General features: G+C 44.0%; 1 protein-coding gene across 4 annotated transcripts in view; it reads right to left on the reverse strand.

Annotated features, from left to right (window-relative positions):
- Positions 1-91: 91 nt before the first annotated feature.
- The window catches only part of aff1 (AF4/FMR2 family, member 1), a 47,404-nt gene continuing 22,392 nt past the window's right edge, over positions 92-25,103 (reverse strand). The window contains exons 3-19 of one of the 4 annotated variants that reach the window (XM_035391215.1): positions 23,812-24,615; positions 17,291-17,332; positions 16,797-16,883; positions 14,977-15,013; positions 14,378-14,432; positions 10,754-10,919; positions 9,068-9,979; positions 8,215-8,309; positions 7,687-7,888; positions 7,341-7,432; positions 7,147-7,210; positions 6,906-7,042; positions 6,090-6,161; positions 5,813-5,906; positions 5,376-5,386; positions 4,694-4,911; positions 92-4,245 (exon numbers count right to left, since the gene is read on the reverse strand). In XM_035391215.1, coding sequence (XP_035247106.1) covers positions 4,124-4,245; positions 4,694-4,911; positions 5,376-5,386; positions 5,813-5,906; positions 6,090-6,161; positions 6,906-7,042; positions 7,147-7,210; positions 7,341-7,432; positions 7,687-7,888; positions 8,215-8,309; positions 9,068-9,979; positions 10,754-10,919; positions 14,378-14,432; positions 14,977-15,013; positions 16,797-16,883; positions 17,291-17,332; positions 23,812-24,615 — 3,210 coding nt within the window. In that variant the 3' untranslated portion in view covers positions 92-4,123. Of the gene's footprint in view, positions 4,246-4,693; positions 4,915-5,342; positions 5,387-5,812; positions 5,907-6,089; positions 6,162-6,905; positions 7,043-7,146; positions 7,211-7,340; positions 7,433-7,686; positions 7,889-8,214; positions 8,310-9,067; positions 9,980-10,753; positions 10,920-14,377; positions 14,433-14,976; positions 15,014-16,796; positions 16,884-17,290; positions 17,333-23,811; positions 24,616-25,103 lie in introns of all 4 variants that reach the window. The other 3 variants (XM_035391214.1, XM_035391213.1, XM_035391212.1) reach the window with 3 other exon arrangements.

The following is a 25,103-nucleotide window of genomic DNA, read 5'->3' on the forward strand; positions in this document are numbered from 1 at the left end:
AAGAATTCAGTGTTCATGTAAAAAAAAAAGCTTCAGATATTTTGGTTTCCCTGCTACATAGTTTTGTGTACAAAATAAAACAGAGACTGCATGGTTTCCCAACTTTATTGCTTCCTTTCAAATATTTTATATTACAGTTTACTGGTCAAGAGGGTGGAAATTCACTGGTGAGCCATTTTTCTAACTGTTGAACAGTTTTTCCCTCATACCAGTTCATGATCTGTAGCAACCTAGCTACTAAACTTCAGAAAAATGCCTTCTTTAGAAAGGAAAACAAATGCAGAGGCATCTTCAACCAAAATCTATTTTCTATCTACCAGTCTTTACACATCCCTGTATAATGCAGCACAAAGTATTTACATCTTAAAGGAAAAAAACTGAAGATGACAACATAATTCAGCACACTTGCCCCATAATTGAATAGGTACATGTGACTTTTGTCCTTTTTGTGCCTAGACCTGTAATTCAATTTTTTTTTTGCACATGAAGAGCATACTCCCTTTGCATACAGGAGTATAGCCACATTTTGCACATAAATTTCACTCTAAAACCTTAAAAAGGAAAATAATACAGGAAAAGCTGTGATTTTCATGTTGGTGGAAACAGAATGCTCTGACACAGGTTTCTCTTAACTTCTGATGTGCAGCAGTGACATTTTATATGCAGTGGAGAAAACACAAAAATAAATATAATAAAAAAAATAAAAAAAGACCACAGAGTATGCTTGAAATACACTGTAATCCACACATTTTACTTGGGGAGAACTGTAAAAATTGGAACCTAAAATCCATAGTACCTGTGTACTCATTTCATACCTTCCAAAGTTGTACAGTAAAATGGACAAATACAAAAAATTCCATATTTTGTGCTTCAGTGCAGCCTCTGCATCTTCACATTTAATATCAAATGTCTTTTCCAGTAGACCCCAATCGTTTTTTTTTTTTGTGCCATACCATTTTACAGCTAGCCAGACAGAGTCTGGGCTCTTATTTAACTATCTGTTACACCAGCTCAACACTGCTGTCAAAACCATTCTTGGTTCCGTTGTCAGTGAACAACAGCAGCACAAATCTTCCTTAAACCACAAAAATGCATAAGAAATCTGATTTTTTAAATTAATTTATTTTTTGTTCACCAAAAAATTATTGCTGTGCACCCATGTTTAATCCATAGCTACAAGAAACATACATCAGTCGCACTTCATTTTTTGTGACATTCGGGTTTGTGCAATTTTTTTTAAAGAAATTCCACAAGAAATTAGAAAATTTTAATTCACTCAACCAAAAAGTGCAACTGCAGCAATTGATATTGGCCAGATCCAGTGTAGACTAACAGTCCTATCCAGATACGCACACAGGCTGAACAGTAACAAACCAAGGAGCACACAGAAATAAAATGTAAGAATATTGATGATAATATAAATAAAGAAAATTTCCATTTGGTCATAAAAATAAACTGCATTACAATCTGGTTCAAGCTATTACTAATGCAATTGTTTGCACATCTATACAATACCTTCAGAATCCCAACATAACTAAGTCATGTGGCCAGTATGAGCCAGTATCACTGATGCCGATTTCCTCTTTTTTGATCCTTGACTTTGCAACCATTCAGTCTGATAACCGATATGAACTGCAATGTCATATTGTTTTAAATGTTCCTGACAAAACAGCAGGTTATTTAGCACAGCTGTTTAGTTGTCCACAGGGTAAACAGACACTCGTAAGAAATCAGAGGTAAGAATCAGATGCAGGAGTCGGCTAACCGGCATTGTGAATTCAGTGAAACCACCATCTGATTCCTCAACTTCTGCTTTAATTATTTAAGTAGTTTTAAGCCCCACTGAAACAGCCACAGTATTTTAATTCAAATTGAAAGGTTAAGACTCTCAGTTTGATTACACTTCACGTGGGGAGGAAAAAAAAAATGTTCAAAATGTTCTCCTGGAAGTTTATTTTAAAAAAGCTACCAGCAAGGTGGGAGGGGACAGTCAGGAGTAGTGTTGAATGCATTCATCTCATGACTTCTTGTCAATACTTGCTGGGGGGGGGGGAGGGGGGGGAGAAATTAACGCCAGTAAATATATATATTAATGGGTATTCATAACAAAAAGGGAAGGTAATGAATTTGATCAAATAAAATAGATATATATATATATATATATATACACACACATTTCCAAGCTTTATGTCTGTGCTTTAATACATAAAATGTCTAAATGATAATGTTCTGGGAAAAATAGTGTTTTTGCAATTCTATATACAACATAACGACAAGCAGAAAATTCCTGGTTGTTGCCTTGACATTTTCCTTAAAAAAAAAAATCAAACAGGTTGCTGCATTTAATCCCCTTCCCCCTCCTTCCAATCAGGTGATTGTGTTGGGAATGATTTCATACCTGAATTACAGTGGTTGCCAAATACGTATTAAGTATTGTCTGGGTGACGGGGAAGGGCTTTAACAGTTCATTAATCTAAGGCACACATTTAATTTTCAGGAGAATGCAAATGTCTGGCTATATATAAAAAAGGGAAATCTACAGTTAATTGCACACTCATAATAACGGGTCTAAACTGATTGTACTCTGAAAGGTCAGCTACAGCATTTTTTTTTTTTTTTTTTACATTTTCCAAATTAATGGTCAGGGTTAAGATTATGGCTAGGTAAGCAGATGTTGCTGTTGAAGGCTGAACGTAACAGGCGCAGATTTAAGTGTGTTTATAATCACAGAAGCACCATCCACGTCATCAAAACTACAAAGAACCAACATTCAGATCGGTCTTGGTGTGCAGAACAGATGAGGTAGAGTTGCTCCTGCCTGAACAGTGGGTCCCGGACAAGGCCTCTGTGTTACGCTACCTAATTTGTACGATATTTTACAAAATGTTAAACCTCCCACCCGCAGCCTACTCCAATGTACTGGGGTTTGAATAAGCAAAGTATAACAGCTCATTAATGAAACCAATTATGACTGAAAATGGCATAATGGGCCCAGGTTCCTGCAGCATGGTTTAATTCTTTAGAAAGGGTTTAATTCTCAAAAGAAGCCACCAAAACGCATTCCAAAATCAGTTGTATTACGGCCTAAATCCATTTGGCCATAAATTAAATATGCCAATTAAAAATACTTTAGTAAACATCAAATATACTTAAAGTCCACGGATCCACTTTAACAGTGATGCATCTCATATTCCTTAATAAAATTCAAACTTATTGACTCACCAGTGCATATTTGGTTTATTACTTTGTTTTGGCTCGCAAACAGATGCACGGCAGAATTCATCACCTGATCACTGGGTTCAAACATTTTAATGCAAAACCTACAGTTCACCAAGCTAAGGATTTCATTAAATAATAATCACAGTATAACAATAGTAATAATAAAAAAAAATAATAATAAATAACCGCAGGAGAAAACATTGGCACCCAAAGTAAGTTTCAATGGGGATGTGACAAGAAGCTACCCAGCGCACGCCAATCTGACGCCGCCACCATTTCACACACCATATCCCACATACCCATTCAGCCCATAGAAAAGCTCAGACACTGCTGACATCACCGGCCCCGCCCTGCACGGAGCCGGGTGGAGAACCCTTTAATACAGGGGGGGGGGGGGGGGGGGGGGCGCTCGTAGAGAAGCTGCTCCATTTTGGGATGAGGACAGACGTCTGCCCACAGGGAAGGCAGCCCCGTGCCCCGCTTCTGGGAGACACGGCGAGCCGTACGGGTCAGCCTGCAACCCCAGAACCCTCTCAGGGCCCATTCCTCTCTGGACCAATCAGAACCATGTTCCCACTGAAGGGAGGGTGCAAAGGGAGAGTGCTGTATCTAAGGGAGAACGTGGGGATGGAACAAAACTATACAAGGACCGTGGCATTGTAGTGGACCCTGCGTTTTCTTTTTGGCACAGACACACCGAATCCCTTTTACTCTGTAGGAAAGTTAAAACAAAAGGGGAGAAGGGTGGGCTTGTTTTCCATATGGACAAAGTGCATAGGGGTCAGGTCGCATGCTATCTCGTGGTGGCCGGGAAGCTAATAATTAAACAAAAAAAGAAAGGTTACCGAGGGGCTGCATAGAGCTGTGAGCAGGGCTTTCAGCAGGGCTGTCAGCAGGCCGGACGCTACGCTACACTGGAGTCCAGTCTCAGCCACTGCAGGCCCTGGCGGGTGTGACGGACCAGCAGGCTCATGCTGGAGGTCAGGCTCAAAGGGCCTAGTGCAAAGTCCAGCTCCGGCAGCAAGCCTAGCACAGACAAACACAAACGGACACATTGGTCAGTCGCCTCAGCTTTCATTTTTACCCACCCCCAGCAGGCTAAGCAGCACGCCTGATATGTGGTAAATTACAAATGTGATTAACGATCAGTAGTGTTTAAAACTGCTGCTTCACTAAGCCTATGCTAAGTGGCAAAAAATTACAATTATAGGCAAAATGAAAATAGATGCATAGAAAGCACATTTTTCAACATTATCCTGGGTGAGGCCAAATCTAAATTCAATTCCATTTTAATGTTTTACCCACAAAAACATTAACAATTATAAAAATAACACTGGAACTACAGCTCACTTCCTGCCTCTGTGCGTTACATGTAAACATGTTTTACGCCCTCTGGTGGTAATAAAACGAGCTGCAGCTTTAAGCCTGGGAAATGCGCTGTGACTGTGCTGCCTGGCACACGGCGTGTCCTCACCGCTGGCTCCCTGGGCGAGCGCCTCGGCCTGCTCCCAGGTGTCGTGTGCGCTCAGAAAGAGGGCGGTGATGTTGACGTAGGACGAGGCCATCTGCTGGATCACCTGGGGGATAACCACGGTGGTGCCGCCGCCGCCGCTACCGAGGCTGGAGCCCGGCCCGGAGCTGGCCGAGCTGGCCGGGGACGGCATCGGGGACATCGGGGAGGGCGTGCCCGTACTTCTGAGAGTGGGAGGGAGGGAGGGAGGGAGGGAGGGAGAGGAAGAGAGAGACAGACAGACAGGCAGGCAGACAGAGAGAGAGAGAGAGAAACGGGAGGGGTATAGGTAGAGTATGAAAAAGGTGAAGAGTGAGGGAACGAGGCAGACGGTAAGTACACGTGAGAGAAAGCTGGTGCACTAAATCATGTGTGGGTACTCCAGTGGTTTGGTTTATCTGCACCGATATCACATTTCAGCGTTTCCAGTTTTAATTTATTATTTATTTTTCAACACTGAGCTCCCAGAAGAAGTGCTGAACCCTGTACAAATGCTCCAGGTATTAATCATGCAGACGGGCGGGGCCTGCGGTTTCATGCCATGGTAGCTAACAGTACAGAGTTAAGCAAACGCATTAGAGTGCACTCTGTAGACACAAGGAACAGCACTTACTTTGAGACGCAGGGCGAAGGAGCTCGCACTGACCTTGAGGAATTCTAGGGGAAAAAATGCCCTTAATTAACTTCCATGTTGATGCAGGCATGCATAGATTTTTACAAAACTGTCACGTGTTAAAGAAGCAGCAAGAGCATATTTTTATGGAGACCAAAATATAACTATCACAATTCTTTTTATTTTTTTACATTAATGTACAAAAACTAAATCTCTGAATTTTTAACCTGAACTAAACCGAATGAGCTGAAATGTATAAAAAAGCTTTCATTCTTATTCCATTTTGTAATGAAGCAAATCTGATAAACTTATATCCTGGCTCCATTTTTTAACACAACATTCAGAATGCCAGCAGGTTTCTTTTCATCAGACATTAACATGGGATATCCCGGTCTGAATAAAGAACACCTGTCTTCAGACTGCTGATATTCCAGTGCAATAAAGCCAGACTTAACTTTGATGAAACTTACCTTGAAATGTTCTGATAATGTTCTGGAGTATTTCAGTGCCGCTTCTCGTTTGTAGCGAAACATGGCCATCTGCAACAGGGACTGGCATCGCATACTGAGGACAGGACAGAGGGCATAACGAGTTACGTTTCACTGCACTATACTGCAACTACGGCACGGCAAGCGATGGAACCGATTTACTGCATCAAAGACGCATTCAAATTCACATTTACTGACAGGCCTTTCTTTGAAAATTGACCTCATATGAAGCCTAGAATTCTCCTCGGTTATCACGTACCATAACACCACAAAGGCTTTTTCGGACGATGGGGCTGACGGATCTAGAGAGTTCTTCAGCTTCAGAATGAATCTATATGAGAAAACAAACAAATATTAAAGGTGGTTGTCTTTAAAATGCGGTCACAGTCATTTCTGTTCAAAATCATTACCATTGTAATGAATGAGAGAAGTAATCACCGTTCTGTTAAAAATAAAAGCTTTCTTGAATGCCAAAATTGCAGGGGTTATCTGACGATGGGAGTAGTATTTATAAACTTGAGAAGAAAGATAAATACTGACAGGAGGGAAGCAGGGGGCATATTAAATAACTCCCATGACTCACATGGGGGACAGTGATGTTGGAGAGAGTAAAGCATGTCCTAGCTGGTACGATGTTATCGCCCCATTGCTCAAGGTATTTCACATAAGGTAGAGAGCGGGTGGTATAAATGTGTAATGGACTATATCATGGTCTCCCTCCCCAAGCTTGCACAATATTTATGTATGTTCATCTTGCACAATATTTATGCAAGATACCTTATTTATATTGCACTAGCCTACACGCCTGCGTAACTGCAGTCAGTCTGGCACCCTCCATTTTTGACATTTGCGGTAGCTGTGATCCATGTCAAAACCAAAATCTTATCACACCCTGTCTTAAAGGGCAGGCATACAGGTAGAAACTGACCGTCATCAAAACTATTTTCACCAAGCCGAGTGTAGGCAGTGGCAGTGGGCCAGTGTGGAGGACTCCACTGATAAGGGGAAGGCCACAATGCCTTTAAACCCTGTGGGTGTGTGGTGCATGATGGCTCCTCCACTTTCGACCGCTGACCTGATCAGGTCCATAGTCTCGGAGAACATGGTATATGCCGACTTTGGCGTCTGAGGGTCAGCTTCCATGGCGATCCCGCTCTCAACGAAGGACATGGCGGCATCCAGGTAGTCGAAAGCTTTGCCAACCTTATCGGACTGTAGAGGGGGAGAGAGAGAGAGCAAACGGGTCGCCCGGTCATGTTACAGCTCTTCGGTCTGGTCCGTGCAGGGGAGAGCAGTGTAGGAGCGGGGACACTTACGGCGGCATCCGCTCTGTGCTTCAGCTTTTTGGCTTCCTTCATGTGATACTCCACAGGATACTGCCTGTGAGAGAGATCGGACAGCCTTAGGACCCCGCACGCTGACGCCGCGATGCTGAAACACCTCACAATCCATCATTCTGTATTCCCCCGTCTTTTTGCAGTGGTACTCTTAGATACTTTGTTCCCCTTACCTGTCTTCAAATTTGAGGAGGGGACGAGACGGAGCGGAGGCTCCGGCGGGCAGGGCAGGAACAGGAAAGGCAAAGCCACCCTTCGGAGCTTTCTGTTGGGAGGCGCACACAGGACAGGGATGCTGAAGGCACATACTCAGGACACATCAGAAGGGTTTAGCATGCTCTAACACCTTTAACACACACCAGTGACACCACCTGAATTACAGACTTCTCAGGGGAAAGGTTAACAAATGACTTTTCAGCCATTTCGGTCTAAAACCAAATACCTTTACCCTTGTATTACAGAGAGGTAAGCCACAGTTGGCTAAGACTACAACCTAAGACCTCCCCCCAGAGGACGCACCTTGCCAGTTTTGGGGTGGTCGGAGCGTTTGGCTGTGCTCTTTTTGTGCTTGGCCGTCTGCCCGCCGTCCCGGGACTTGCTGGCCTCTCTGGTTTCAGTGGTGCGCCGCTTGTGTCCCGTCACCTTGGGGGGGTCCTGAGTGACCGGCTGGCTCTTATTCTCCTTCCTCTTGTCCCGCTCCTTCCCTGTGCTGCTGGGTACCCTGGAGCAGACAGGACGGGCGCAGGAAGGGCGTTACTGGGCTGAGTTCCAGCCAGTCAGCCCTCAGCTAGAGCCCTGACAGACACGCTACACAGAATCTACTTTACCATCATTAACATATAACATTACACCATCATAATTAATAGAAGCAGGGGTAGAAGACCCAAATTCATCCTCAGGCCTACCTTGTCTCCCTACTTAAAATGGTGAAGACTGCAACTTAAGGATTTAACTGCTCTTAACCTATCCACAAAAAGACAGCTTCACAGGTTGGCTCATCCAGTTTCAAGTCAAGAAGCCTGCCTCGTTGCAATAAGTTTGACTCACTTGTTTTTTCTGGAACTCTGGTTGGAGCTGGAAGGCTTGGCTTCTTTGTCCAGTTTTGGACACTTTCGAGGCAAAGTTTGTCCCTCCTTCTCAGCCTGTTAAAGCCACAAACCCGACATCCCCCCCGTTAATGTTTGGTGAAGATCACCTAACTGCCTTTTAGACAGTTTGCCATGCAGCTGTAAGAAAACACCACTTATGATGGATTTAGGGAGCAGACACACGCAAACATTACCTTCAGGGTTAACACCTTGTTGAGAGGCATTCGTTCACAGCACAAAAACAGCCCTAGCTGATAAGTGTTAGAAATATCGAGAGCAGACTGTTTTCATTCCTGTGCTCTTAGAGTAACACAAAGCAGCTACGTGTTTCTCTGTAGAGTGGATGAAACCTTAAATGTAGCCAAACCTTAAATGAACAGCAGGCTCCTTCAATTTTACAAAGCAGATTAATCTACCACAATGCCATGTACTTGACTCAGTTCCGTGGGTAGTTACATAATTGTCACTGAATCACTAAGTTGTCGACCGTCACCACCAAGAAGTGACAGGGACAGCTGGGGAACTACCCCCTGGAGTATCTGCGCATATCCCACAAGCTGTCCAACTTCAAAAGTCCATCACTGAAGATTGAACTGGTTTTAGCTTAATGCTGGCAAGATTTATACACAGTTAATCAAACTGGGCAAGGAAAGATAGAAGAGCAAAGACAAAAAGATAGATAAACAAAACAAAGGGCATAGCCATGAATACAGGTTAAAAAATTCTTAGGGACAGCAGAAGTATAAAGGAAAAATCTGGCTTCACAGAGACAAAGAGCATCACTTCTCAGAGCAGAAGACGAGCGGACCCACTTCTCTCTTTCGGCTTCCTTGGGAGGGAGCCTTGACGCCATCGTTCTTCTCCGGCTCCGGCCTCTTCCCGTCGGCTGGCTCCGGCACCCTGCTGGTTGGGGGAGCTGCTTTGGGCTGGGTCTGCGGGACCCTGGAGAGCAGGCTGAGTTTGATCTTCACCACCAGGGCGCCGGCCCGGCCCTGCTCCGCCTTCCTGGACGCTTTGCGCTTCCTCTCGTCTGCGGGTGACCGCCCCCGGGGCTTTTTCTGCCTCTTCTCAGCGGACTTCTCTGACCGGACGGCAGTAACGCTTGCCGGGGGTGATGGCTGCCGGACGTGTGGTGGGCTGGCCAACACACCGGCTTCCGTCTTGCTCCTGCCGATAGGTGCCGACTCGTCCTTGGGTGCCAGTTCTTTCGGCTTTTTCTGTTCCGAGGAGCCACGCTTGGCCGACTTCCTGCTCTCGGCCTTTGAGCTGCTCTTCACTCGCCCAGGTTTCGTTTTGACCTTTGGCCTCTCTGTGAAAGTATGGTCTGTGTCGTGGGCAACCACCTCCACGCTCTCCACCTTCAAACCCGGCTTGGTCTCCTCGGGCCGAGGCGCCATGGCGGCTTTGGAGGGATGCTTGCTACCCACTGTCTTTCTTTGGCCCCGGCTATCAGTGCGAGAGGGGGACTTGTGGCAGCCCAGCTGGCTGTGAGAACCTTCCTGCACTGGCTTGACCACATTGTCACTGAACTTGGGTGGAAGTGTGAGGTTCTGGGATTTGTAGTTCTTTGCAGGACTGGCTTGCCCTTCCTCCTCATGTGGCTGCTTGGGAACAGGGCTCAGAGCCTGTGCCCTGTCACCCTGGCCGTCTCCACTTGAGTTCTGCTGGTTTATTTTTATCCAGTTATGCAGGTGCCATTTATCTTCTGTTGGGGCATCATCAGTCTGGATAAAGAAATACACAATAATCAAAAATCGATTATAATTGCTATTCTCTGGCAAAATGTCATTTTTACCACTTGCGTTCACACTATAAATAGTCAATGTTTTGCTTTGAATGAGGAAAAACAAAGGAGAATGAAAAGGAACAATCATAGTGAGGGAATTAAATGACTACAAAGGGTCAGCGAGGCAAGGACGACACCGTGAAGAAGCAAACTTTGGGTACTCAACTGACCAGAGAGGGTATCCTTGGTGTGCAACAGAACACAGTGCAGTTAACAGAAATCCATCTCTGGGCACCACTATAGCAAATATGCATTGCCCTCCTGAATTTCAACCAGCCAAGGACCGGCAGGGTCTAGATTTGTTACTAGACCATGGAGCCCACCCACATACTACAACAGTGCAGGGTGAGTCACCAGCAAGGTGTCATCTTACTCTGAGACAAGCGCAATGAGGACTAACTTGCTTCTCTCTGTTCTTTAAAACACAACTCTTTCACCCTGAGTACACAACAGAGTATTCATTTGCTTTTCAAGCTTTTTTTAAGCTCCGCTTCTACCTTCTTCTTCATTAAAAAACTTAAGACATCAGTGTCAATGTTACAAGATGAATCTATTCTACACCTCTGAATGATGCAAGAGATTCAGTGACGCTTAGACAAGGAATCATTTGAATAGCCTGCAGCGTCGTCTGAAGGGACGTGAGGTGGTTTCAGTAGATGTCCTGTAACTGCGGAGGGTGCGTGGGGGCCGGATGGGAAAGGGGTGGATGTACCTTGGGCACGGCTGGGTTGCTCCCGTGAGGAGGGGGAACTTCCTCTTTGGCGCTCTGGCTGCTCTCGCTGTCGGACTCGGACCCGGAAGTGCTCTCCGAATCGCTAGAGCTGCCGGACTCCCCCCCGCTGGAATGTGCCGACACCACGCTGGTGCTCTGGACCGTCCTGCGGGGGGGGGGGGGGTTGGCACAGACGTCACAGAGGAGGGAGATAAAACAGCGGGATGACCAGCAGGTAAGAACACAATAATCCAGGTGTGTAAACACAACATGTTGATTCTTGATTCTTTGCCAAAAATATGCCTTTAGTGAAGGCACTCCTACTGCCACCAACATTTAAACAGCAGTTATGCAAAATACCCATAAGCCTCAAGTTACAAAATAATTACTACGCACATCTTGCTTAAGGCTCATTCAGGCTCCACTGTGAGATCACAAATATGTGATTAGAATGTCCTTAACTCAACACTCTAATGCTGATGTAACAAACATTACTAGTAATTGAAAGAAATTGAGTTCTAGAACATTGACTGAGAATTCTGTGGGAAAAAAACATTCCAAAGAACCTACTCTTCAAAGGGTTAATCATATTTTCTTCCTTTTACTCTTGAGTGGAGGAGGCAGAATCGTGAAACTTTTACAGTCCAAGGTCTGAACACTCTGGTTCATGCCAGAGCAAACAGGTGTAAACACACTGGCCTTGACATGAGCCATTTATCTGAGGGTGAATTCAGGCATCGACTGGATGTTACACAGCTGAGAAAAATGCCACCGGTAGAATAACAGCTACCATGGCCTATAAACAAAAAATGATAGGAGAACTATACTGCCATTTGTCAGTCACAAAAATAAATGAATAAAAAACTATGGAGCTAATCTCTTTTACTGAATACATGATATACCGGCAATAATAATTTATTCCTACAGAAATCTAAATTGCTTTAAAACAGGGCTTTTGAAAACAATGGGTTAATTAATAGTTCTGCATGGATTAGTCTGTCCAAGCTGTGAAACGTTTTTGCTATCTATTTAGTGCATTAGCCTGTGAACATGTAACGCACAAACCTGATATTTTCCACATGATTTATGCTGCCTTTAAAATACGCTTTTGTTCCATGGGCTCAGGCACTTTATTGTTAATGCTCCAGTCATATGAATGCGCAAGAACCTACGGTAGGGTTACAGCATGGCCAATTGAATGGCTTCGCCAATGTCAACAATGCAAACACCATTACAGTCATTGTTACAGTCATCTGCGATCAGTGTATTTCTTAAATTGTCTTACCTTTACATAATGCAAGAAAGACTAGCATGATTATTTGTATGTGTGTGCATCACAGGGGTGGTGATTTATATAAAAAACAAAAATTAAATTAAAAAAAATAATTCCCCCTAACCCCCAGTTTCCCCAATGACTTAATCCCTTGCCAGGCAGATTCATCCAGCACAGGCAAATCCAGGAACACAACCCCACAGCATGCAAGGGGCCACTGTACTATATCACCAATGACCTGTAACTGGGAGCTATAGGAGATGACTGCACTTGGACATGCAGAACAGGTATTTAATAGCCCAGCTTTACTTAGTCTTTTCAAGAGAGGTATGGCTGCGAAGTAAAACGTCATATCTACAGGGCTATCTTCCAACACAAACAAAAAATGCTTGATCTAGGCGTTGCCTACTGAAACATTTATCCTGACTTGCACCGACTCCTATCTGTTCACCTCCCTCAGTCCAGCGCTGAAATATGAACGATGAAGACCAAACTGTGCCAACAAAAGTTGGTGAAAAACCGGTTTAGTGCTACAATAAGCAACATCACCAGGATTCTTAAGCGTAGCCAACAAAGGTCATTTTTTAATTTTTTAATTTTAATTCCCATAGTGGCTTAATTCAGATACCGCTGCAGAGAAGCTTAACATACATACGTTTCTTGCACATGCCTTGAGATTGTAGACTGCGTTTACTTCCAATTTCCAGACAAGCAGCCATACTTGTGTGAGTACCTCCTCTATGTAGGTGTTTTTGTGCAAACCAGTCTTCCTGAATGGTATATTCAATGTGACAAATGTTGCTAGGAACAACCCTTTACAACTTTTTTTTCTAGGAAGGACAGAGAATTTTTTAAATTTTAAAATGTATCCATAAATATGCATACAAGTATAACAAAATGAATATAAAAATTATGCAAGAATGCATCCAGAAGTTTCCAACATGTATGGAAACAATTTTACAAAATGGTACATAATTCTTCAAATTTGTATTTCACAGGTTCAGGTGTTAAACCACTCTTTTGCACACACTTAACTCAAAGGTTGTCACTGCGTTCCACTGACTTTAGCTGAAAATAGGACTGAGACATAGATGGTGACAGAGCTACTGTGAATTTTAACAATGTGGCAGGAAGGCAGTTCTGAGAAAAACAGTTGAGCCACATCGCAGTCAATAAAAACTCTAGAAGTATTAAAGCGGTCAGTGCTAGCTGGAGGCCCTGGAGAGGTAGCATCTGAGAACCTGGGCATTTTAGTAATAGCTGAAATACTCTAAACTGGTTTTTCCATTGCTGAACGTCAGTCGGAAACAAATGAGTACTGCCAAGAAGAACCTTTGTTAAAAAAAAATCCAAAAAGGAAATCCAATGAGTCTGAGCATAAGTTCTTTGCCAAAATCAAAGGGACTAGGTTTTTGTTATTTAACTACCATATTATAATTACGCACATTCTATCAACTGTTATTATTAGTATTATTATTTTCTGCAGAACAATAAGATGGTGCTTGCCTCCCTTATAATGTGAGGAAGACTGTGTAAGCAGTTAAGGGACAGGGTCTCTGGAGGTGTGAGCCTAATATAACAGGAAGCCTCCAGGGGGAGATTCCCATCTTTACCTGTCTGGCCTTGCTAAAAATAAACTGGGTACTCCCAGTGCCCCTATAGTCAAAAGAAACCTTGAAGGCTTTTTCCAGGAACTCTGGCAATTACAGAATGCAGATGAGGCAATCTACTGCTGCACTGATTTCCAAGAGTTTCACTTCTTGAATGTTGTCATGGCAAAGCTCTAATGATTGAAATCCTACTCATCTCAAACCCTTCTCCTTCTCATCCCTTCAAACAGCATATCATTTTTTCAGTGAAAATATAATTATTTTCACACTAATTCATAACAACCTGAAACAGGCACTGGGTAGTTTGAAACAGAAACGCATCACACAGAACGCACAAACGGTCACTTGACAAGCCTTTGCTGGAGTCTGTGTGAAAGAGAACACATCTACCACCACAGAACTGCCATCGCTACTCTACAGTCTGAGCTTGCACCTCCACTTTAAGACATGACCTTGAACCACTGGGTTCACACTGCATCTGCTGCAGCCTGGCATGGTTCATGAGGAGGAGCAAGCGAGCCCCTTGTGACTGCTGTGGGCTGTAAGGGTTTCCTGTCACTTCTCAGTCTGTAGTCTCCCCAAAGAGCCTTGGAGAGAGGTAACCTAATCGCTTTGGCACTGGGGCTTGGCTCCAGGTTTGGAGGCCAAGGAGCAGCCACTTCCTCCCTCCTCACAACAAAGCCACACAGGCCCCCCTGACCTTTTCAGAAGCGATGGACACGGACGTGGGGTTGTACTCACGATGATCCCTGCTGACAGTTGGATGATGGAGCCTTTGGAGACAATCCATAGCTTCCTTGAGGAGAGGAGAGAGAGAAATGAAGCCAACAAGCTAAAGTATGCAATTGCTTCCAGTTTATCAGGGCTGACACCCCATCTCCTAAAATCTTAGGCTAGCTGTTTAATGCATGCAAGACGCGCAATAAGGTATTGATCGATGCAGCTTTAGCTACTGGGAGCTAAGAAACAAAGATAAATAAAAGGTAATTGCTAGCATGTAACTGTCCAAGCTCTGGGGTTACTTTGATGTTAAAAGCCCGCAGGAGTGTTTTCAAGTCTGACCATGACCACAGAGTATGATGTGAAATGACACCAGTGGGGTCTTTGTGAGCTCTGCTCTGTAGCAAATTAGGCAGACAGAGACACAAACCGGCATATACAGCCCACCAGCAAAAACAAGCAAACAAAAAACAGCTAGGGAGAAGCTCCCACCAACCGCCAAGTGCGCCGATGAAGAAGGGTATGTTTGCTTTCAAGAGAATGTTGCTGGGGCAGATCTTACGTAAAACCTAAAGTATAATACATCCATTGTACATACCAAATCCTTGGATTTCACTTACTTTGTCCTGAAAAACCAGAATGAACATGCTGCGTTTCCTGAAGGAAAAATAAAAGAAATATGAGGCTTCACACTCTCAAAAAGTTTGGATTGTTAGGTGTAATTCAAGACTAACGCTAAAAAGTATTTTATAATAATTTAAGAGTGCGTTTAAATAAAAATAGTAAAAACACAAGTTCAGTGCCAGGAAGAAGAAAAAAAAAAAGTGAAATCGCCAGTGAATATATCTTTGTAGAAAGGGGAATATAACACTGATAACAATGAATGAATTTATGCACACTCCAGTCAAACAATTAATTTTATACAAGCACAATATTCATTTGTATACATGCACAGTATGCATGTAGAATTTTTTTGCCTATTAGGATGATAATGGATCGTGATTTAAAGATATGAGCTGTGCTGTTCAGGAGACTTTGTGGACCACAGGGTGTTCCGATAAAAGAAAAGTAATTAACTATCACAGGAGAGGAACTGAAAGTGAAAGGAGAAAGAAAATGACAACGTGAGCGAATGACAACAAGACAATGTCACCGCAAACAGGCCTAAATGTCATATAAATTGTGAAACAGCTTTCTGCTCACTTACGTCAGTAGTTTCCAGCCCAAAGCAGACTATACTTTACTGTAATTCATTTTTTTGTTGAACAGGTTCCCATTGCGTGACACCATTAACCACCTTAGGAGCAATGGGATATTCTTGAATATTCCTCCAAAATGATCAATAAAGACCTGATCAATAAAGACAATCTGATGCCATTTGAAGCTCCTCCTTGTCTTGTTCATTGCCAGCGTGCACACTGAGGATCAGTTCCCTCTTCAGTTCCACGAGATACCACTCGTGTGGCACGTGCTAGCTAATCAGGGGATCCCGCCCAGCCTCTGCTCCACATCTTACTGAATTTAATTTCCAGATAGGGATCACTTTTTATTGACTTTTTTAAGACTATAGTTCAGTCCTTCAATCCCAAGGGGTCCATACATGAAACATTTGAAGTCACTTCATGTACTGCTGCACCTTGCTTATTCAGTAAGCACAAACGAAGAGTGTGTTGCAGTGTAATGGGGCAGTCAGTAGTGCAAGGCACACGCACATAAGCATGTGGACTGGTTCTGAAGTTGACACTAATGCAGGCTCTATCATACCAGTTCTGGAGCAGAAAGTATGATTAATATGATTAATTAAAATGTGGATAATGACTTGGCTTATACTGTAAACTGAACTAACTAATAAAAGTAGTTTACATGAAATTAAAAGTTTTTTTGGTAAATCACAGAATAAGAAAATATGAAAAAAATCTTTTTAATAGGAAACAGGTTTTGTCTTGTGAAGTGATAATAGTTTATTTTCATTGAATTGAATCATTCTTATTTGGTTTACCATTTCGTCTTTCATGGACAGTGGTGGTTTACACCAATCAGGGGATGAGTAGGCCAGTCGTATGTCAACAAACCGCCAGTTGCCATGGCAAACCCAAAGCCAGAGCTACATACTGAATGGGGTTACGCATGGCATGTTATTTTGCAAATCCTTTGTATAAAATACTAAATGTGCATAGTTTGAAGAAAATTAGTTGATTAATTTCTTCTGCTTTCACAACAGGTCCACAAGGGGCTCCATGCTGTTGTGCTTTGTGCCACAGACATGTACGGAAGTGAACAACCCACCTCCCTACTGGCAGTAAAATAGGGCAGCCTTGATGCAAGGCTGTTTCATAACATAAATGCTTACGTAAAATAAAACAAAGTCACCTCTTTATTATCACAACACAGGGCCTGATGAGAAGACAGAGGGGGTTGGGGGTGGGAAAGGGGTGTTCACCTTTGTGGGGAAGGAGAATTTGGAGGGCTCAGAGGTACTAGGCGTGTGAATGGCCGTCAACGGTGGCGGCCAAGAGTGGGTCATTTCCTGGAAAAGAAGCAACCGGTAGGGAAGTCGACATCAGCACCACAGAACGTGACATTAAGACATCAGGTCAGTACTGCCCTTCTCCCATCATCTCTTCTGTTGCGCAACCAGAATTCATTAATGACCTTTTCCCTCAGCGTCCAGGGACCAGAACTTTATGGCCTCATACAGTTCTCCAAGCAGTGTCATGAGGACACAGGCAAAGAAAAAAACTGATTTCCTTTTTCCATAATCGTTCTTAAACCCCCAAAAAGATATTCAGTAATGTATTGGGAATATGCATGTATCATTACTTTCCAAAGTAGTGATGAAAAATGATTTACTAAAACCGAGACCAAAGAAATCCCAAGGACACGGTCACGGTCCCGCTTTCTTAAATTATGTTAAAATCAAAATAGCCGACTTACCCTCAGAATCTCTTCAACACAGTGAGTTTCATTTGATAAAGCCTGGAAATGAGAAGCAAAACACAGTGTAAGTTTATGGACAGTCGGCCAGCAGAATACAGATAGCAGAGCCTCTGAACTGCTCTGCCAGTGAGGTACGTACTCAGTGCATGTTAGCATTGCAAAACAGCTCCCCGCATGAGACACCCGCAAGCGTACCTGGAGCCACAGCAAGTGCCACAGACAGAACCAACAAGTTCAGGTGCAGCGACACCACAGACAGCTAAATCAGCTGTGGAGCGGATGCGTCTGGCTTCTGCATCGGTGGGGGATGAGTGCGGACCATCCATAAAGGCAGCACCAAATGCTCACTGCAGCTTCGGCCTTGCAGCATTGAGACAACTGCACTTTCAATAATACCCACAAGAATGGATCTGGGGACTCTGTCTTCAAAGTTTTTAAAGTCACAAAGTTTTTCTCTGGGAGAAAACCCCCAAAAAAATAAGAGAACGCATTGCTTGGACAAACTGTTGATTGTTGAAGTGAGAAGACTGCCTTTTTCCAGATAACCTAAAAACACAGTAGAGGCTCAAGCACTCATGCATGTGTTGGCTGTTGAACTTTGATGCACTGTATACAATAATCCCGTGTTCACACTGATAATTGACATGTGCTCTATTGCCGGTCATACTTCAATTCACCTGCAGCAGACCGGCCACCATAAACTCAGGCCGTTTTAAAATACTAAATGTCGAGTCACCTAAATGCTAAATGAACTAAATGGCATACAGATTTAGGGCCGTTTCCACTATTTCAATATCAGCCGCAGTTTAATTGCCTCCTGCTGCTAGTAGTAAAACAATATAATTCGGAGCCAGGAGAACAGCCATCCCCAGAGTATATTTGCACAGTATCTCATTTGCCTTTCAAATACAGATAGTGCTTAACACAGGAAAGGACCACCTCTTTGCACACAAACGCCTCTCACACTGAAAAATCGCGCACAGGCTGTTCTGGCGTTTGGCCTGCCACACCTGAAAATATATTTTAAAATATTCACAATGCCAAAGCATCAAAGTTCTAGATTCAGTAGCCAACATTTCTAGACAAGACAAATAACAGGTATGTAGAGAGCATGAGTGGCGTCTGCTTTCAGCTGGATGTAAGTGGAGAGTAAGCTCAAAATCTCTGTCTATCTGATAACCTGATCACAGTTTCATTATTTGTTTTTTGCCACAAAAGTTCAAATTAGATCTTTTATTCAGTGATATCAGGCCCTGGTTTTTGCTGTTCATTTTACAAACAACAACAAACAAACTGTACCAACAACTGCCCTAGATCACAATCTGTCTAATCCTGGCTGCTGAATTATCAGTGTAAATTATTGTTGATAAAACAATACTGGAAATATAAAATGTTGAGCATTACTGTGATACTGCACACATGGTTGTGTTTATTTTAACTGCAGGTTAAAGTGGTCAAAAACAGAATGTGACAGCCATACGTGCCCCACACACCCACTCAGTTTTTGGAAAAGAACTGTTGATACACAAAGCTCAACACAAGCTGGTCCCCACGTCAGGCTTTTCCTACTACAATTTCAGGCCCTGCCCTGAAATTGCCGTCATGGCTTCAACAACAGCAAGTTAACTGCTACTATAATTTAAAATGAAACACCATTTCGTTTTTATTTGGTCCCACTCGCGAGTCTTACGCCCTTAACAGTTCCCAGATGCTATTGAGAGGAACATTAAGGCAGAAAAGTTCTGGAGTGCAGCCACAGTTTAAATTATACTATTCAAACCAATTATTTGCTTACCAATCTGTAGGCCTCTGCCAATGTAAGCCACGGTAAGTTAGCTTTGCAAATGCAAAAGGGTGACAGAGATGGGAAAACCTAAGCAAGTCTGATATGTGGGGATATTTGGTGGTGAAAAGCTATGCCTCAGATCTAAGCAGACTGCACAATTCCTTGAGCTTATGCATACTGACAGTAGAGCTCGGTGTCCTGGCTGTTAGCTGAAGCCACACTCCATTAGTCACCCTAATTTTCACTGCTGGGGGATTGCAGTGTACTGCTGCAGAGGCCAAAAGGGAAGCTCCTGCTTTTAAAGTACAGGCAGTCCCCAGGTTACGGATGAGATCCATTCCTAAGTCTGTCTTTTAGTCAAATTTGTAGGTAAGTCAGAACAGGTACATACAGTTCTTATTTAGAGTCAGGTAGTCAAATGTTTGTCTTGGTATATAGTATACATTTTACATTTCTATGCATATAAAACACTTAAGAAACACAAATACACTAAAACATCTTAAACACAATAATACAGTACATAATAATAATAATACAGTAATAATAAAAGTAACTACATACGGTACTGCACTGAAGAGAGAGAGAGAGAGAGAATCTGTGTGTGTATGTGTGTAGGTACATAGAACTGTAAAAAAACATTAAAGAAACAGTTCTTAAAACAGTTTAGATCATGATTAAAGGTTAACACACTCGTTCCATCGATGTCTTGCATATCGGAAGGGGCATTCGTGAGGTAACATTACGATAACATTAATAATCGGATGATGCAGGAGAAGATGATGGAGAGATGGCTACTGTTGAAGATGATGGGCCGCAATGTTCTCATGAGCGTCACAAAGTAGCGTGTGCGTTCGTTATTACGAGCCATTGTATTTAACTCAAATTTTTTTTATATTAGGCTTAATGGCAGTCCGTTCATAAGCACGAGTTGTCCGTAAGTCGGACGTCCGTAACCCGGGGACTGCCTGTACAGTCTTCAGAGCCACCAAGCGGCACCGGCGTGACTGGGCCACCTGAAACACAGCGCTAAAGGCTAGCAGCACAGCCTGACAGAAGGCTGCTATGGCATTCCAGTTTGAGGCCCTGCAGTGTCAGGGGACTGCATGTCAGAGCCCATTCCCTTTGGGAATAACTTGTCCCTTTGAGCTTTCACCTGTGCCGACCCAGCAGCATACGGCAACGGGGCAAGGTACAACGTGGGGGAGAGCACCGTTTCCTGCGTCCACACGGCCCCCTGACCCACTGTCCCCTTTAAATGCCGCTGTGGTAGTGAATCAGGGGAATCCAATCGATTTTCGCTAGAACTGAAAGATGCAGTCAAAGCCAGGGGCGGGCAGCATGGGCTGCAGACCCCTGGCAGTGCCAGGGCCACAGAGGAGCAGACATGGGGGCATCTTCTGACCGGGCACGCCCTGAGCCGCCAGCCTGTTCAGCAGAGTGGACAGTTTTCTGGGGGGGAAACTTGGCTGCCAATACTGAATTTAAAAACATTTGCTATGTCAACTCTATTACAGGATGTTAAACTGGCATTTCCCCCCACTACTGGCAGACAATGCAGCGAAAGAGCACAAAGAGAAAGTCATGTCAAGAGCGCAGTCTGACCCCTCCACTGAACCCAGTGCATGTCATTTCTCTGAACAAGAGTATGAATAAATTCACATTATAATAAAACATAGGCTACCAGACTCAGTTACACAGCAATAGCAACATTACATATAGTGCACATGTGCTAGTTTTTACTTGGACCAAAACCAGTACCCAAGAGTGATGAGCTGAAAACCGATCTCTGCTCTGGATTAGCCATTAATAATGATCTGCGCTCACAGACAACACTCACAAAATGAGAAACAAGGGCCAATAGGGAAAGCATCCAATGTTTTTTCTTCTTCTTCTTCTTCTTAAAAAATTAGGACTTACTAATCAACTGGATCGGTTCTCAGACAAGCACTGCGCTCATTTAGGTAATGCATTCTCCAGAAATGCTTTCGAGGAGGGGATAGAGAAAATGACAGGGCACAACAGGATTCATTTATCGACAGGAGGGTTGCACTTTTGAAAGTTCGACACTGTGGTCATGGCTTCCGGAAGACAGAGGTCAACCATGCGCCCGGTTAATCTGTTAAATGAAAAAATCACGGGTGCACTTATCCATTACCTTAACTGGTTAAAAGACTGGCTGGGGGAAAAAACCCTACTCACAAGTCTGAGAAGCTCTGGGACACAGGATTCATTTAGGTAGCAGTGAGCTCCGCACATGTTCAGACACACCAAGCTTAGAGACCCAGATTACTATTATACCCTCTCGGTAGCCAATCACCTTCAAGCCTTCGTGACACACCCTTTGGTGAAAGCTGATAGCAAAAACAAGAACACTGTTAAAGAACTTCAAGGCAACATTCCACATGAAGTAACCCATCCCTGAGGCTCCAGTGTAAATGACAGAGTATGCAGCTTTATCAGGTAGTGTCATTTTAAAAGGGCATGAGGCATATAAAAACAGTACCTGCACTTCATTACTTCAACCTTTACAGGTAGCTTCTTTTCGTTCGCCCAACTTCACCGTAAAAATTTAGACCCCTTAAGTGTCCCTTTACGAGCCAAACAGAATGAATGCAAGCCAGCAAAAAATGACTGCAATACAATCCAGCGGCAGTAAAAATCCTTAAGCACCACTGGAAATGGACTGCTTGAAAACTGTGCTGACAGGCACCACGCTCCACATTATGGGCGTTTACCTGAGCTGTGAAGCAACACAAGCACACACACGTGTCCGTATGCACGCACACCCATTTCAGAGAAGCTGAGGCTGTGTTCCCTATCGATGCCGGCTCCAGGTGGGCCACAGCACTGGGCCAAACCCAGGCCCACAGACCTTCTGACCTCCTCACTAAAGTGCCAGAGACCCATAAAAACACAAACACTGTGACAGAGACTTCTGTTGTGGCTATGGTGCATTCTAACAGAGCAGGCTTCACTCATTTAATAAATAAAAACCTGAACGTCTAACAAAATCCGAGTACACATCTTACCCAATACCGAAGCATTTTAGGGAACGCATACTGAACCCTGCTCCCAGAAGGCCACAGTGTCCTGCCAGCTCTCTCATTTGCCGTTGCCATGGAGACGACACAAATATAACTAAAGTGCCATTTTGTGAGGCGCAGGCCTCTGCCATAGCGCAAACGCACCGATGCAGAGGGGCGAGTCACTGCGCAGCTATCCCAGCCCGGATTAGGCCGTCCCGCTGGGGAAATGCCCGCCTACGCAGCACTGCAGACCGGGCCTCACAGCACGGCCTACAACGGGCTCAACATCTCACAGGTGCAGAGCGCGCACCAGTACTTTACGAACAACGTCATGTAGATCAGGACTCAGTGTTCAACCCTTTCTGCCCCCAGCTGTGCTCCGTCTGCACATCTGCAGACTGGGAAACATTGCTGCTGATAAAAAAAGTCTGATAAATGCAGTGAAGATAATTTTGCTTCATAAAATAAAGTATTAGAATTAAAAAAGTAAAGAATCCTCCCGATCAGGGAGCAATGAAAGTTCATTTTCTTAATCCAAAATTTGAATTGAACTTGAACGGAATACAATAAATAGGCATTTAGCTGCCCATTTTAATAGTGACAAGGAATGCAGCTAAAATAGAAAAACAAAAAATGTAGCTGGTGGCCAAAACATTGTTACACAAGCAAGTTAGGTTAGTAGTGACATTGGCATGGGCATGGACGCCTTCTGATATAGAGCTTCTGTGCATTCTCTGTGTGCACTGACAAATCCCGTGCATCAAGTATCAAATGACAGATGCTTTGGTTGCCTTTACACAAATCCCATCCCTCATTCCAGAAGGAAAATTCTGGCTCCTGACATCACAGTAGATCAACTCTATTATGCACAACAGAAATTTGCTGTAATGACAAAACTGCAACAGCATTCCTCTGGACGGTTTCCTCATACAGTTGAATATCACATTATAACTCTGCAGATCCCAAATAACTGTCTAGCCATTTAGCCAATCGAGCACGTACTGTTCATGACTATCCTGGATTACATGCCTGGGAATAGGCATATCTCAAGGGTTAAATAAAAATAAAATTCATTAAAAATTCTTAAAATTAACAAACCTCCATTAAGGTATAATAAGCTGGTAACATTCACAGCTGGCTAGAAAGGTTTATAAACTAGCCTATATTTAAAGTTGCAGTCAACATAAACAGACTGTTCAGCTTTCATTTATTCAGTGTCATGATTGGCAGACTCTCTGTATGCTCTATAGCATTCACACAACATTTGCAGCAAGGTTCAATCTGTCTCAAGTGCAAAAGCTGCAGATCTGATTTGAATTCCACCATCAACATGGTTCATAAACACTGAACAGAACAAGCGCATAGTGGCAGAACCCAGACTCAAGAATGCAACAGGACCAAGTAGATCAGATGGGGTTAAACATCCTACTGCCTAACTGTGAAGGAATGTGTATTGTGCACAACTCATATGGTAAACACAGAGCACAGAACATATAGCTGAAAGATTGTCCAAGGCAGGACTGTATAAGGATAATCTCTTACATAATCTTATTTGCTGGCCCACTCTCCTTACCCTGAACTCAAAGTCCACTTTCTCCTGTTCAATCCAGTTTATTCAGTGTCTCTTTTCCACTCGCTTTGATTTTAGGCCTGCAAATGAGTGGAACACAAATAACTCTCCAGTGAGGACCCAGCAGAGCGCTTACCTCAATGGGCTGTGGAGGGATCTTCAGCTTGGACAGACTGGGCTTGGTGGTGTTCTTCAGGTCAGGCAGGTTTTCGTAAGACTGTCCGTGGAAGTCCTCAGGAGAGGGCTTGAGGTCCGGGGACTCGCTGGGCACCTGGTCCTGACCGTCCATGGGCCGGACGTAGGCGGTGGGCTTCTGGGGCATGACCAGGTTGGGCTTGGAGGGAAGGGGGGGCGGGAAGGTCTGTGAGGGGAGCGGGGCACCCTCATTGGCCTGAGAGGGAATGTCCTGAGCCCCCGGGGGTGACGCGTCTCCCTCGCCACGCGAAGTGTCCTTGCTGTCGGGTTCCTGGGGCTCAGAATCGCTGTTATTGCTGGAATGTAGGGGGGACAGGGGTTCGGTTGGGGGTGAGAGGGTGGGCAGGATGGCTGGGGGGCTGCTGCCCTCCTCCATATCCGGCCACGCCTGGCTCTGCTCCTGGCGGGGGTCGGGGCTCCGCGGCCGCTGGTCGCAGGGGGAGGCACAGTAGCTGGCTGGCCGCTGGCCGTACTCCAGGTCCGACGGCTTCTTTGGGGCCTGGCCGGAGCTGCTGCAGGACGGGCCGGCCCGGGGAGGACCACACTGAGGAGAGTTCTGGAATGGGGCTTGCGTACTGTCCGTGTGAGATGGTCTACTGGACCTGCTGTACGAACCGGGAGGAGGGACGCTGTTTAGCCGGCTGAACAGAGTCTGGTGTGGATTGTTCCCAATCAGTTCCTTCACCTCCTCGTAATTACCCAGCATCCTCTGGATGCGACTGGACAGCTCATCCCCTTTATTTGTCTGAAAACACAAAAAGACAATATGAATGGCAAATCCCATCAGATCAGATTCCTAATGGTCAATTTATTCTACTTGGCATCTAGTTACAGTTTAAACGCATTTTGTGTTAAGAATGTTAAACAGATTAATTTTCAGCACTTAACACATTTTAAATTAAGATTGTTCTTTGTCTTACATACTGTCTTAGTACACCTTTAAATTTGAATGTGAAAAGCCTACAAAACCACTCATGTTCATCATTTGAAGGAGATAACATTGTCACCTCATTGTCCATTACTGGCTATTCATCAACTAGGTCCATTTAAACAAACAAAAAGGTTGAGTAGTTTCAGAAAGTTATTTACAATTTGTCAAAATACAGAACCCCCTGGGAGCAGTCAGTATTTACTTATCTAGCCAACTGCCTTACAGGAGTTTTGGGTGCCCAGTTGTTGTTCCCAATAATAGTGTAGTCTTTATTAATCACTCACTAAAAACTAACTTATTTC

Source organism: Anguilla anguilla, chromosome 14 (assembly GCF_013347855.1).
Source record: "Anguilla anguilla isolate fAngAng1 chromosome 14, fAngAng1.pri, whole genome shotgun sequence".
Taxonomy (NCBI): Eukaryota; Metazoa; Chordata; class Actinopteri; order Anguilliformes; family Anguillidae; genus Anguilla; species Anguilla anguilla.